Source organism: Melozone crissalis, unplaced genomic scaffold (assembly GCF_028551555.1).
Source record: "Melozone crissalis strain CALT ecotype California unplaced genomic scaffold, PUWL_Pcris_2 ptg000013l_1, whole genome shotgun sequence".
NCBI lineage: Eukaryota > Metazoa > Chordata > Aves > Passeriformes > Passerellidae > Melozone > Melozone crissalis.
Window position 1 is genome coordinate 15,217,009 of NW_026535791.1, and position 14,622 is coordinate 15,231,630.

Below are 14,622 nucleotides of genomic sequence, written 5' to 3' on the forward strand. Positions count from 1 at the left end.
CACAGAGCAAGCAGTGTGTGAGGAATGCAGCTGGCACGCCAAACTGGCGGGGAGCAGGGGGCTAACATTTGTCTCAGTTATCAGGGTAGCTGCACCACTGACCCCTTTTGGCTGACTCCTTTGTGCCTACACCTCTGTGGATAAAACCATATAATTACACCCTCATTAGTTCAGAGCCCAGTTCTGAAAGGTCACCCACACTCTTCTTCTGTTATTTCACACTGAATAGGGTGTATCTCTAACTCTTCCCTTCAACGCCTTGGGACTAGAGCTACATGTATGGCCACCAAAAGCTTTTGGGGTGAAAGAGTGGTGTTTGCTTCTCTAAGTTAGAGAAAGCAAAGCCAAGAGGAATTTAAAATAATAAACCGTCCCCTCCTTTGTCACTCCTACAAGATCCAGTTTTACTTCATCCCAAGCTCCTGAATCTTGGAGACCAGATTTGATAGGTTCCATTGGCAGGAACCCACCAAAAACATCCCTTGGTAAGGCAGTTTTTTATGCCTTTCGGTTTTGAAGGACCTCTGAAACACTTAGCTCAGGTTTTTCATCTGGGTTTGCACTCCTTGCTGGACAATGAAAGTCATATCTTTTCCTCACCTGCAGACTCCTTAGCTGAAGGAGGTGTTTGAAAGGAAAATGTGAAATCAAAAGGCTCACAGATTATTTTTTTATTTGAAGGATCACTACATATATGGATATTTAATGTCTTTGAAGCTATTGTGCTGTAGTACAGACAATCCCTTGTATTCATACAGCAGGATATTTTTCCAGTAGTAAAACAGAGTATGCCTAGATACACATTTCTTCAAGGATGTGTTTAATCTACTACACAATTCTCAGCTTTGCTATTCCTGGAGGAAGCTCAGAACTGAGTTTTAGCTGTGGTGGTGAGGTGCTAAAGCTCTTAAAACCACAGGCAAACCACAAGACTGGAAGGTAGGTTCTCTCGGATTGCAGATCAAAAGCAGCAAACACCATTTTTCCTGACATTTTGAATAGAAGTTTCCTCTCCCTGGAGTTATTATGCAGTGGTTGCAGTAGTGTGCATTTCTGAAGAGCTTCCTGTGTGCCAGCTCAGCACAGAATTCATCTCTGCAACATCCTGTCATTTGAGAAATCTCTGCTGGGCTGTTGCATGTTGGCATGGAGAAATTAGAGCTATCCTGTGTAGACTGATTAATTTTACCCACATTTGAAGGCTCTGTTTGAAGCCTTCTACATAGTATTTTCTCACACGTTCTCTGAATTGGCATTTTAAAAGTTAGACAAACTGCTCTGTGTATATATTTGTGCCTTAGAAATAAAACTTGGAAAAAAGACAGGTGCCCAAATATGGCCACAAAAAGTTTCTCTTATAGCTTTGGCATTATTTTTTGGACCTCTGACAGTAATCAACAGTTTTAGTTCAGACCATGACTCTTCAGTACTGCTGTGTAGCCTTAGCCTAAAGTTTTGCAGTGTGCTAACTTTAGAATATGATACATGGACCAAATTATGAATATTCAGAGTATCCCTAAAGATAAGGCACAACAGGTTTCATTATTTGTCCTGAAAGGAGTCTTGCAAATGCCTATTTGTCTCTCTCTGTCCCTACTTTAGAAATTGCTTTAAGGAATGATGAACTGAATTAATTCGTAGATGTTTTATATTTGCTGCTAGGTTATTTTCATTGGGGAATTTGAAAATAATGGTTGCAATTGTAAAGTGTCAAAATTTGAGATCTGACATCACTGTAGTTATGGAACCATCCTCTTTGTGGCACAGGAGTTTATGTAGCACAATTCCCACGTTCACCTATAGTCATGGCTTTTAGAAAGTTCAGCCTTTCCCCATACTTCCAATTCCTTTGGCAGGGTGGAGGAAAACACTAGACTGAACGTGATCTCAACAGGATCAGTGGAAGAAGGACTCCCCATTTGGACTAAAACAGATCTATTTTAAATAATTGGTTTTTTTTTATCTGACTTTTTTTAAAAGTTGGAAGCATCATGTGGAAAAATGACATATTTTGACAGATCTCTAAACAGAAATGTAGTTTCCATACCTTAGGGTTGACTTTTCAGTTCATCTACTATGATGATAGGTGGTGCAGGAAATGGTGAAGAAAAATGAGTGGATAAATTTTTATCTTCTTGTGAAAACATGGTGATTGATAGATATTGCATAGATATGTGAGAATCTGTTAATCTATATTTTTACCTGGCTGCACATGAAAAGGGGGAAAAAATGAAGAGCAATTTGAGCAAATAAATCCTGCAACAGTTAGTTCTACTTGTTGATTTCAGGTTACCGCATGAGATTAGGATCTAGCACAGACAAAAAGGATTCAGGTCGCCTTCATGTTGATTTTGCTCAGGCAAGAGATGACTTTTATGAATGGGAATGCAAACAAAGAATGCTGGCCAGAGAAGAACGCCACAGACGTAAAATGGAAGAAGACAGACTGCGCCCTCCTTCACCTCCAGCAATAATGCATTATTCTGAACACGAAGCTGCTTTGCTGGCTGAAAAATTGAAAGGTAAGCAGCATTTGCTACTTCTCAGTTTATTATTACTTAAAAGCAGGAGCCATGCAGAGGCCAGAGCAGTGAAGCCAGTTTCTCTCTGATGTGTTTCATTACTTGCCCTGTTAGCTTTCCCCCAGTGAAATGGCTGTCTTTGCCATTTCTATGCCAGTGGCAATGGCACTCACCCACCTGCTGGAAATGCATGACATCTGTCTATCTACCTGTGCTTTAGCAGCTAAAACACAGCCTTCAGAATGCTACAGATGGGGGGTTTTTTCTGTTAAGTTGCTGACATCATATATCTTGGTAAGACAACCTGTTGCAAGCATCCTTCTTCACATGAAAGGCCTTATTCTTAAAATTACTCTAATCCTCAACATGTAGGTTACTCCATCACATGCACTTGACTGTCCCTGGCATTCAAATTGTCCACATGAGCTGACACAACTTATCTCTGACACACACCATCCCTTCATTCACTCCCTCTTTGGGGTTAGAATTACTTGTGCAGGATAGTGTCATGTTTTGGTATGTGTTTTCTTCCTTGTTTGTTTTTTTCTAGGTACAATTACTGAGTTAATATTTTTCAAGGGTGCACTTCAAGGATTCATTTTATTTTAATAGCTAACATAAATAGTAAGAAGCAAAGAAATAAAGTTATTCATGGTAACAACATTTAAAAGAAATATCTAGTAAACAACTCTTCACACCTCTTAGAGTTGTATTTATTTTCATCAAGTGTTTAGCAGCTGTGTTTGGCATTCTTTCCCCCATGATGGCCAAGCACATTGCTTAACTGTGTGCCAGGTCACAAGAAGCTGTGATTCTTGCCACTATTTCAGAATTAATGCGATTAGGCTTAGGCTATCTAGCTGTCATCACACTGGTCTCTGTTCTAACTATGAGGAATGTTTGGGGAGCCGAAGATGGACAGTGCAAAGTGTTTCATCCTTGGAGCGTGGAGCAGAGATGCACCCTGCTGTCTCTCTGAGTACTGCATTGGTTGCTGCTAGCTGTTGCTACTACCTCAGTCAGTTGTTAGTTTGGCTGATTCTCATCCCCAGCAGATGCACTTCTCCATAAAATAATTCATCAATCTATCTGGTAGATTGGTGAAATAACCCAGATGGGTTTATAGACCAGGAGAAGAGAGGCCCTAATACAAGAAATTTTAATTCATACCTAGCTTCCAGTCCAGTTTTAGATCCATCTGGTTTTAGTTGAATATTTTAGGAGTTAATCTTTTGTAGGGAAGTTTTCTTTATGTAGTAAGGCCTACAGGTTTCCTGAACTAAACCAGAAAATGCAAGACGTCTGGACAATTTCTTCCATATGGTTAGTCATTGCTTGGGGCAACTGAATGTGGGTTTTTGCAAGATGTTTAAGATGACTATATTTAGAAGGATTTTTCTTTTCATTATGGGAAGTTTCCATACTTAATTAAAATCTACTCCAAGCAAGTCCACTCTTTGGTTCTCCTAAGGGAAATTTAACCAGAACTTGACATATATGCTCAAGTTTAATATAAAAATTTTTTAGCACAATATAGACCAATATTATGTGCATAACTGTTTCTCCAGAAATAAACTTCCAGCAATGTACGACACTTAAATTAAAAAAAAAAGGTAAGTTTATTTTTTTATTGGTTGAAAATCATTAAAATCCAGCAAAATAATATATTGCAATTTTAAAAGTTCTGCTAATTAACAGTTGCCTTGCTGTGATTGTTGTGAAATTAAAAACACCAGCCCTAGATCTGTACTGATAGGTAAGGGTGGAGAATGCAGAAAAGATCCCTCTCTTCTAAGTGGGCATGAGCTGTGGCCTCTTCTAGGTAGTAAAAAAAGCAGAGTGGGCTTGAGTAGTTACACTGGTCTGCTTTACTTTTCCTATGGCATCACAGCCAGCATCTGTAAAATAGTGGCATTGAACTTTATAGGCTCCCTTGGGCAACATGGAATCACCACATGAGCTCTTTGTGACATCCTAAAAAAAGAAGTAAAGCAACATTAAAGAAAATTCTCTAGCAAGGGGCAGTTCATGTAATAGACTCATATAATCATTAAGACTGGAAAAGACCTCTAAGATTGAGTCCAGCCATCATCATACATTCACAATTTAAATGTGGACATCAGATGAAAATAGCAGAATATGTATATATGTAGACATACACACACAGGCATACACATATACACACACACAGATATATAGAACTTGGAGTTAAAATCTCAGGTCTCTGTATTATCAGCACATTTGTGCTGCTGTAAAAGCCTGGAGAATTCATCCTAAAGGAAAGAGGGATCACAATATGTCTGCAATTGTCAGGATTTAACTTGAGAAATTGTTTCTTCAGCAGATGCTCTGCAGTTGTTTTCTTAAGGAAGGTCGTGACCTTGCTGTGGTGCCCACTTCAGAAGACTCCTGAGCTCTGTTGCCAGCTCATGAGGCAGAGCTGCAGGTGCCCAACATGCAGGTTTCAGCTCCTGCAGTGCCTCCAGAAGTTCACAGAGCAACACCAGCTAAAAAGCAAGCCAAAATAACTAAACATATCTCAACCCAAGATACTGCTTTGCAACCACAGATGTAGATAACTTGGTCTGAATCCAAGCAACTTTTGTCAAAATAACCTTAGAAATTCCTGACAGCAAGGAAATCTTATGGGGAGCAGAGATGAAGTAGGCTTATCAGCCACTCCCCTAATGTGGTCTAGATATTTACTGAGTCTATAACAGAGGTGACAATATTTTTTTTTTCACTTTCTGCAAACTGCAGCATAAGACTAAGAAATCATTGTTTTGTGTAACAGACTTGGCTGGAAACCCTTGCCCCAGTGTTGTCAGCTTATTCCCGTTCCTCTGGTGTGCTGAAATTACCTGGTACAGCAGTGACTGTGGGTGAGAGAGCATAGAGGAACTTTTGTGCCAGTTGGAAACAGAATTTCATTGTAAATTTTCAGCCAGGTAGTCTCTACTGGTGTGGAGTTCCACAGAACAAAGGAACCAGTTCTCCAGTGGCTGGTGACTGGGACTGGGAATCCACTGCATCTGGGGCCTCATATACATGAGGATTTATAATATATTCTCCATTCCCTGTGGACTACCCTGAATTCCTTCATATCTGCCGAGAACTCGGTTTGAACACTTAATTTTTGCTGGAATTAAAGAAACTATGGACCAGTGCAATTTTTCATCACTTTGCAATTCAGTGTGTAGCAAACAGTGTTTGTTTATGTGTATCTCCCTTTCCTTTTGCCTTTTTCCTTTTTTTTTTTTTTTATTTATTAAGATGTTCATTACTCCTGGAAATGAAGTCCTTCTTAACTCTCTCCTTGTTGGCAGTGTGAACATTTTTTTCCTGCACCATTCATGTCATTAGCCTGAGCCTCGATTTTCAAAATTATATGAGCTTCAGCATTCCAACAAAATGAGTTGCATGAAGAGCATGAGATCCTTCTTATCTGTGTTTCCTTGAGAAAATACCTCAATAAATTCACAGATGTGAACTCTGGGGATCCAAGGTCATTTACAATGAAGTGTAAATGTTATTTACCTACTTCAACAGCCTTTGAAAATAGACCTTGGGTTCTTGTTTTGACAAAACCAGCAGAATATTATGTCTCCTGCAATTACACTAGAAAAAAGTGACTTTCACTTCTTCTGGTTCATTGCAGCATTTGTGTGTGTCTTTGAGATTTTAATTCCTCAGTGTTAAATCAGATGTGTTATTACTGCACAGTGGAATGTGTCGGTAGATATTTAGGTTCAAATTTGCATGCTCTGACATCTGTTTTCCTGGGTGCATTATAAACAGTTAAGTCATGTGGTGCCCAGAACAAGACACAACTGGAGATAGACTGAACCTTTTAAGTGGAATGCTGCTCTGTCAGGTGCATTGGAACAAAGCATTTTAATCTGTGCTTATGACATTTGCGTTTCAAAGCAGGATTTCAGACATTATGGTTTTCTTAATTCAAGCATATCTGTACCTAATGGTATCATCTTCAGAAATCACTTCTTGAAAATAAGATCCTTTAAAATGCTACATATGTCTGATTTGCTGTGGGTAGCTAAATAGTTCTATCACTTAACAAAGGCATCTTTTTATATCTGAATATCTGGTTTTTTAAATATTTTGAGCAAAGGAGGCATAAATATCTGAGAGTTAAATACAATACCCTGGAATTTACCTCCCTTTTTAATATAGCATTTCTTTATGAGCACAGGGAAGTTATTCATACAGTTTTTCATTTTAAGAAATATAATTTAAAAATTGAGAAGCTGCTTCTTTGCCAGGCACTGTATTATCCCCTGAAGAGAGCACAGATTGGAAATTTAAATAAATAGATGGCAGTTACAGGAGAATGAGGGATGTGCCGTGCACAAGACTCAGGTAACATAACATCAAGCCTGACAATCTCAACTCTTGCACATGGTTTGAAATATAAACAACATTTAATTGCTTGGGAGACAGGATATTTCACTGAGAAGAAAAATACGCTGCTTTTAATATCACCCTGCAACTGGGGAGCCAGACTGGTGGAGCGCTAGAGAGACAGTGCAGTTATGCAGGGAGGCAAGTCTCATCCAGAAAGGCTCAAATTCAGTGCAGAGCTACGTCAGACGGGAGGCAAAGTGAGATCCTATGAACAAATCCAGTGAATGCCAGGTTTAAGTGCTGAGACTCTGGGCTTTTTTTAAGCATAGATTTTTTTTTATTAGTGGTATATCAGGACAGAGCCCTGAAACAGACATGTTTCGACGCTTTAGCATCAAATCTGTTCCCTCACCCTTCCTGGTTTTAGATTATCATTTTCTCCTTCCTTCTTCCATATGCTGCTGACATCTGCTGCGGCACAATACATCTGGCTCCGAGAGCCTCGCACAGGGGCTGTGAGCAGGCACGGTGCGAGGGCACTTTTGTCTGCTGGCACAAGAGCATACGGTGGGTTCAGCTATCAGCAGCCTGGTAACCCAATTCCCTGGGCACATGCCTCCCAAAGCCTACAGGAGGTACACTCACTGCTTAGTGCATTACTAAAAACGTCCTCCCTCACCTCATCTGTATTGTATCAATTCAGATTTTGAGGTTTTAATGTAAAGCCACTGGATTAAATGTACCACACTGCAAAATGACTCAAGTTAATTACTAAGAGCTGGGAAATGGCAGCTCGCTGATCTGAAAGTTTTTGGTGTGATTTTGAGAAATAGGGAGGAAACTCAATACCCTCATAATTACTTTTCATTGGAAATAATGGCATCAGCAAGAGAAGATAATGGATTTCTGTGTCTGACATGAAACACCCACCCCAGGAAGAATCTTGTGTGATTTAATTTGAAAGAAAGAAAGAGTTTGATTACATAGGGGGGAGAGACTACTTTTTAATACATCTTTTAGTGAACATAAAAGTGTATTTTTATCAAATCTAGTGTCAGTTAGAAATTTGTTACATAACTGGAAAAGTTTCTTGGTTTTAGTATGCAGTTAAGGCTATTTAAGAAATAGTAAGGTGGATATTAATCATTCTTAAAAAAAACCCTTTGGCAGTAAGAATTTGTATTTCTTGATTCTTACTTGTTATGCAATGCCACTGGGTTAAAAATGTTATTAATCCCAAAAGTACTAGACTGATGTGTGTGATGCATGGCCCAATTATATAAGGGATTTGAGCAGGAAAAAAAGAAGGTGAGGGTAGTAGACGGAAGAGTTGTGTTTCTAGGTCACTGGCAGGCACTCTGTACAGAAGAAGCTCTTAAGCCAAGAGAAAAATAGGTTGTCATTTTGGCACCAGAAGTGGTATGTGCTGGGAAGAAAATTGTTCCTGATGCACAGGGGAGCTGGGTTGAGTCTGCTGATGAGAGAGGTTAGTGAACCTTTTCTCTGACCTGGTTCACCCACAGCAGTCACCTCCTAATGTTTATTCTTTTTTGTGTTGAATTCAGTCTTTGCAATTTAGAAATCATAGTTTTAGTTTAATAAATTATCAAGTCAGGAGTCAGATTAAGAGTAACCATGGCCATACATCCTCCCCTGGCTGCGGCTTTAGGTAGTGAAGAAGTTTCCATCCTGAAGTGAACTTTGCCACCTTCCTGTTTGAACTGGGCCCAGTTTGACAAACTGGAACTGGAGTCTGAGCAGCTGGGCAGCTCCAGGCAGACTGAGGGCAGTGTAAGGAGTAGTGCTGAGCACAAGGATGAGGCAGGGAACACATCTTCCCATGGCACTGCTAGAGCTGACAGAGGACGGGCTGTTAATCAGAGGCAAAAAAGGACAGACATATCCCACCACTCTTGTCCTTTTTCTGCCTGCCCTGCAGCACAGTCATGCTCAGTACTCACAAGAACACCCTCAGGGGGTGTTTGTTAGTTGGGTTTCTGCTGGTCAGGGCAGAACTTGGCATAAAGGTGTGCCTGGCCCTTCCCATCTTACAGAGGGGCCAAGAACAATGAGATCATTAATGCTTCCCAAAACACAGGCAAACAGCACAGGAACTTTCTAGGCGTAGTCATTGGAGTAAGACTAACTCTGTCTTTTCAGCATGTCCTTGCAAGTCTGGGAGGTTGCATTATGAGAGCAAGATTCAGGACAAGAGACAGTGTATGGTGACTCTTGACAACACCATAGGCCACAGGACAGTGTAGAAGGTTATTTAGAGAGGCTCAAAGTGTTGTGTGAAATATCTCAGATACTTTTCAAACATCTGAGAAAGACCAGGGTTGAAAAGATAATAACAAAGCTAAATCAGTAGCCCAAAGTTTGATCTTGTCCTAGCTAGAAGTCCAGCATGCAATGTGACTCTTGAAACACAGAAATACCAAATTAGCTATATTTTCAATATATCTATAAATGTAAAAATTATAGAAATAAGAGTGTTTGAATGCCTGGCTTCAGAGCGATGGATTAGTCTATATCCTTCTAATGGCTAAGACCTTAGACACCATCAACCAAGTTGTGAAAGCGCCTGATGGAGATGCTTAATATTGAGAGATAAATAGTCACATTTGAGGTTACTCTGAGCTGCATTCTACCCTGTGTTACACCAGGGCAACTCCATAAGGTGAAAGTTAAACCTCTCTTTCCAATACCTTTTCCCACAGTACCATTCTGTAACAGTTGTTGTCACAGCTTTTTCAGTTAGATGTTTATTCCAGTTGGGGTTGATTAGAGGTGGTCAAATTACAAGCATAAAAATGCAAAACATTTGTCAACAATTATTCACTTTTTTCATAGAAATATTCCTGTTAACAATTTTCTGGGCAGCTCTAGGGATGCATTTTCTTTTCTTTATATTTCATTTCATCAAAGTTGTGAGCTTGGATTTAAATGTCAAATATCTGTAGTTGATATAAGAGGAATTTGAAATATCTTATCTCTAGTGCGCTGTGATTGAGTCTGGCAGCACCTGGAAATCTCTATCGACAGAGACCCAGCAAGCCATCCTGGATGGATGGGTAATAATCTTCAAATGACACGACGTTGTCAGAGCTTGTGTTAGAGCTGCCCTTTACAGGGACACGCAGGGATGCAGGTACTTGCAGCAGCCCTTGTGGAATGTTGGGATTACTCCAACCAAACGTGTGCCTGTTGCAGGGATGTGGACACAGGAGCAGGCCAGCCCAGGCTCCCTTTGCAGCTGCTTAAGGGCAGCAGGCACTTCTGGGGCACAGTTCACCTCAGCATTAAACAGACAGCAAAAACAGGACTGATAAAACCTACCTTATTTGCTTAGAATATGCTGTGACTTGGAGGAGGAGAAAGCTCTAAGAGTAAGAAATAATTTGCCACATGCTTATTTTAAAAGAACAATTACATATGGGAACATGTCTTATATAAAGGAATTTATTTGAAGAGTGTGTTTTTAAACAGTGTATAATTATGTGCATCCTACCATGAGGGAATAATTTTGAACAGAATTAGGAGTTTTGTTTTATTTTTTTAAATAAACGGCTGCAATCATAAGGCAGTTCACGCTCTGTTTAAATTGGATTCCATTGCTACATTTCTTCTACTATTTCTCTACTAACTAAAAAAGAAATGAACAATCTGATATAAAAATCTGATTTTCTAAGGCAATCTCTCATTGCTAAGAAAGTATTCTGGATGAAAAAAATGGATTCACAGTGAGTTACCTTATACCAGTCAGTGAATGAGCTCAGGAATATAAAAGTTAGAAATTAAGGTGGCATAAATTTTAAAACAGTAGAGAAAAGATTTTATTAACTAATGTGCTCCTGTTGTGCATATATTACCCTCTAGCATTTTTGAATGTAACTTCTAATTATGTAATCAATGAAGATGCTGATGTTTACCAATGAAAGGATTTTTTCCTGCTCTGTGAGCAGAGCTGTGAATTAACTATAAGAGTCCCACAGACCTCTGCAGCTCCCTGGAAGTACAGTATGATGAAAACAGGTTTTCAGCATGTCCTTTTAAATGGGTAGAATCTTTGTGGCAGAAGGATGATATGTTTACGAACTTCCCTTACAGACACCCACTGTGCCTGATAAAAACAAAATGAGGGAAGGGTGGTTTTTTTCATAGAGGCTCTACAGCAAAACAACACTTAAATGAGTACTGGGGAGAGACTAAAACAAGGAAAAGGGAGCATATTTCTGTGCTGCTGATTTTCCTCATGCATGGAAACATGCTAACATTGCCAGAAACCATTACAGGTTATTCTTATTTGCTGGTGTAATTGTAATAAACATTGTGTTTCAGGGATGAGTTCTTGACTGTATTGTGGCTTTGACATCCAGTTCCCATAGAACTCAGCAGGCTGAAGATTTTGCCCAAGTCCTTTGGAGAGCCTTATCCTCATACTTCCTTGCAGTGAAGAGGCTTTGCATGAGTCTTAGGGGTCTATATTCAGCCAACCTTGCTCGTCAGAGCCACTTAATGCATTCCTGCTACATATGTACCCAGCAAAGCTCAGAAGTGGAGTCTGATCCAAGGGGACAATATGAAATGAAGGAATGCCTATCTGACTCTTCCTGCCCAGCGAAAATTAATGAATGCTGCTAATGAATGACATGTTAATGTTTTACAACAGATACACCATTTTACACAGGCAATGTGTTACATGTTATTTTGCGCTTTTTTCTTGAGGGATCTTGGGTGAACGTGACTATTCAGCTGTGGAGAGCAAATCTTACTGCTGTAGCTGAAAGCATGTTTCAGTTAATAAGATGTTAAAGATCAGGCAATGTAAAAATCTCTTCTTCAGAGGCTGTGGGCACAGAGCATGTCACTGGTTCTCTCTGTATTTTAGGCTACTCACCTTTTAAGGAAGCAATTATTGATTCAGAATAAAAGCCAGAATCATCACGTAACAATTAGTATTTCATTATGCTTTGTACATGGAAAGCAAAGTCTTACAAACTGTGTCACATGGTTATGTATCCTGTAACACAGTTTTCTGGGTTTAGTATTTTCCAGTTTTTGTTTTAAGTGTCTGTTGGTTATGACTACACCACATCTTCCTGCAATGACCATATACCTTCTCCTACATAAAGGTGTGCATACCATCTAAAATATATATACAGAAATATAACCAAAAAGCACTAGATGAGATGTTTAAAATGAGTTGTTAGTAAATTGAAGTTTTATAGAATAAAATCCTGGTGAAAAAATTATATTGAATTGCACAAAAATGGTTCCACAGGAAGACACTCTTGTAATAATATTTTCTTGCAGTTCAGTCTAAATGGGACTTAAAAAGAAATGTTTCCTCTTAATCCTGATGAAGCCTGAAGTGTAATGGATGCTGTGCTTAGACTCTTTTGAGGAAGCTGAGAGCACTGTCAGAGGAAAGAAGATTACCTGGGGAGGGAGTGTGCAAAATTTGGCCTTCTGTTTTGTCAATCTTTCTGCAGAGAAAAACAACTTTCATTACCTGAATGGCAAACATGAAGATGTAATCTAGGTGTTTTCCTGGATTCATTTGAAATCCTTTAAAAATATATAATGTGAAACATTAAATAGTACAAAACAAATAATGCAAAACAAATGCAGGCACATTGTCTGTTCAAAGCAGTTCCTTATAATTAATCAGTGTTTTGAGGAGGAATTGTTCAGCCTCAACATTGTTCCTTAATTAACAACATGATGTTAGTGAAATCTGTTGACAGAAGTATGGCTGAGCCCAAGCTCCAAGATGAGATTTTGGCTGGGCAGATTAACACAGACACATTTCATTTCCTCAGTGAGTCCAGTACCACAGAGGTCTCCACACTCCCGCTGTAAGGTCATTCCATATCGCTGAATGGCTTAAGGGACACATTGCAAAAGTGAAGACTCAGGCCACAGGGAAGCTGGGGAGACTGCTTTTTGTTGTGAGAAAGTGATTAAAATAAGGAGAAGACAAGTCTTGAAGATTTATCTCGTTTCACATGGCTGTATTGGCTTCTTACATCTGATGGAACAAAGGACACAAAAGTTGCCCAAAATGATATACTGCAAGCAGGATTTATGGTGATTTTAATGTGACACGGAGCAGAAAATGTGTTCTCAGCAGGATATTTATGCCTGCAATTTGAAACCTGCGCTTTGATTGTTGTAGATGATAGCAAGTTTTCCGAGGCCATCACGGTGCTGCTCACCTGGATTGAGCGAGGCGAGGTGAATCGTCGCTCTGCCAACCAGTTCTACTCCATGGTGCAGTCGGCCAACAGCCACGTCCGCCGGCTCATGAACGAGAAGGCAGCTCACGAGCAAGAAATGGAGCAAGCCAAGGAGAGTTTCAAAAATGCCTTAACGGGGATCCTCACTCAATGTAAGTAACTCCCTTTTTGTCAGTGTTGTTGTAGTGATGGTGGTGGTGGTGGTAGTGGTTTTATCATTTTGCTTGTTTGTTTGGGGGTAAGTAGTTGCAATGCAGTCATGCTCTACTTCACATCCTATTCCATACTCTATGGCAGTTTGGAGGATCAAGGACCATTCCTAAGAACTTATTATTCAAGGTGAGCAAAGTTTCAGTAGTTTTTTTATTAATAGATGAAGACGTGCTCTATTCACAATGTCTACTCTTGTGTAGACATAACGCCTCAAGAATGGACAAGACAGAAGCCTCACTGCTCTGAGAAAAGGTCATGGTTTTTTTGAGACAAGGGATATGTAGCCTGTGTGTGGCAGCTAGTTAAGTAGGTCAATTGCAGAATAGAGCACAATTAGGTAATATTTTTAGCCTGTGTTTAGGTAAAAGACAGTAGAATCCAGTAACTTACAGGGATATATTGACAGATAAAGGCCACCTCCACAGTAGAAAAGTATGCTGTACTGCTGCTGGCATCAGGACTGATCTGCCAGTATTAATTGTGCAGATAAACTGTCTTAAATATCTAGTGCTGGCAGCTATTTCCTTAGTACAGAAATACAATCAATGAACTTACCCTAATGAGGTTCATCATAAAACAATGATCAGGATACTTGCCTAGAAGTTTTCTTCAAAGGGAGGAGAGGAGAGGAGAGGAGAGGAGAGGAGAGGAGAGGAGAGGAGAGGAGAGGAGAGGAGAGGAGAGGAGAGGAGAGGAATAAAAGGCAAGAAAAAAGGAGAAATAAAATGGATTTAATTGTTGGTGGTTTTTAACATGTCTACTTGTCGCTCCTCAAGGAAGAGGAATTATGATACTCAGAAAGTGAAGCCTGGAGCCACCCCTCATGTGCCAGTTGAGAACAAAACCCAAGATAATTTACCAGATAATTTACATTGTCATTTCAGAATCATGCCCCTAAACTTTACATTAGAAAAAGAAAAAGCACCCTAAAGGCTTTTGTGCAATTTATTTCTGGTCCCTCAGTGGGCATCCTTTAAAAGTTTGGGTTGAGGACATAAGCTTGGATGGACTTGTCTGACTTAGCAGACCAGCCACTAAAGCTTCCTGCATAAGTGATGGAGAGCTCATCATCTCAGAAGACAAATTCACCACAGGGCATAAATCCTAATGTAAGAGTTTAGATGCCAGAACTTAGAAACAAAGATTCTGGGCCAAAGACATTTGATTTCTGGGGACATATGTTCAGAGAGTAAATTTAAAAGACTAATTCCCTTGGTAATTTGCTAGGCATTGTTGTCTTCTGTCTCAGCATCTAAAAGGCAGTGTGAGGCACAGAGATGCAG

The 14,622-nt window shown here is 39.7% G+C and overlaps 1 protein-coding gene across 8 annotated transcripts in view; it reads left to right on the forward strand.

Moving 5' to 3' along the window:
- The window catches only part of ENOX1 (ecto-NOX disulfide-thiol exchanger 1), a 356,774-nt gene that overhangs the window by 262,334 nt on the left and 79,818 nt on the right, over positions 1 to 14,622 (forward strand). For all 8 annotated transcript variants that reach the window (XM_054271527.1, XM_054271533.1, XM_054271532.1 and 5 more), the window contains 2 exons: positions 2,289 to 2,522; positions 13,066 to 13,278. In XM_054271527.1, the coding sequence (XP_054127502.1) occupies positions 2,289 to 2,522; positions 13,066 to 13,278 (447 nt within the window). The remainder of the gene's footprint in view (positions 1 to 2,288; positions 2,523 to 13,065; positions 13,279 to 14,622) is intronic.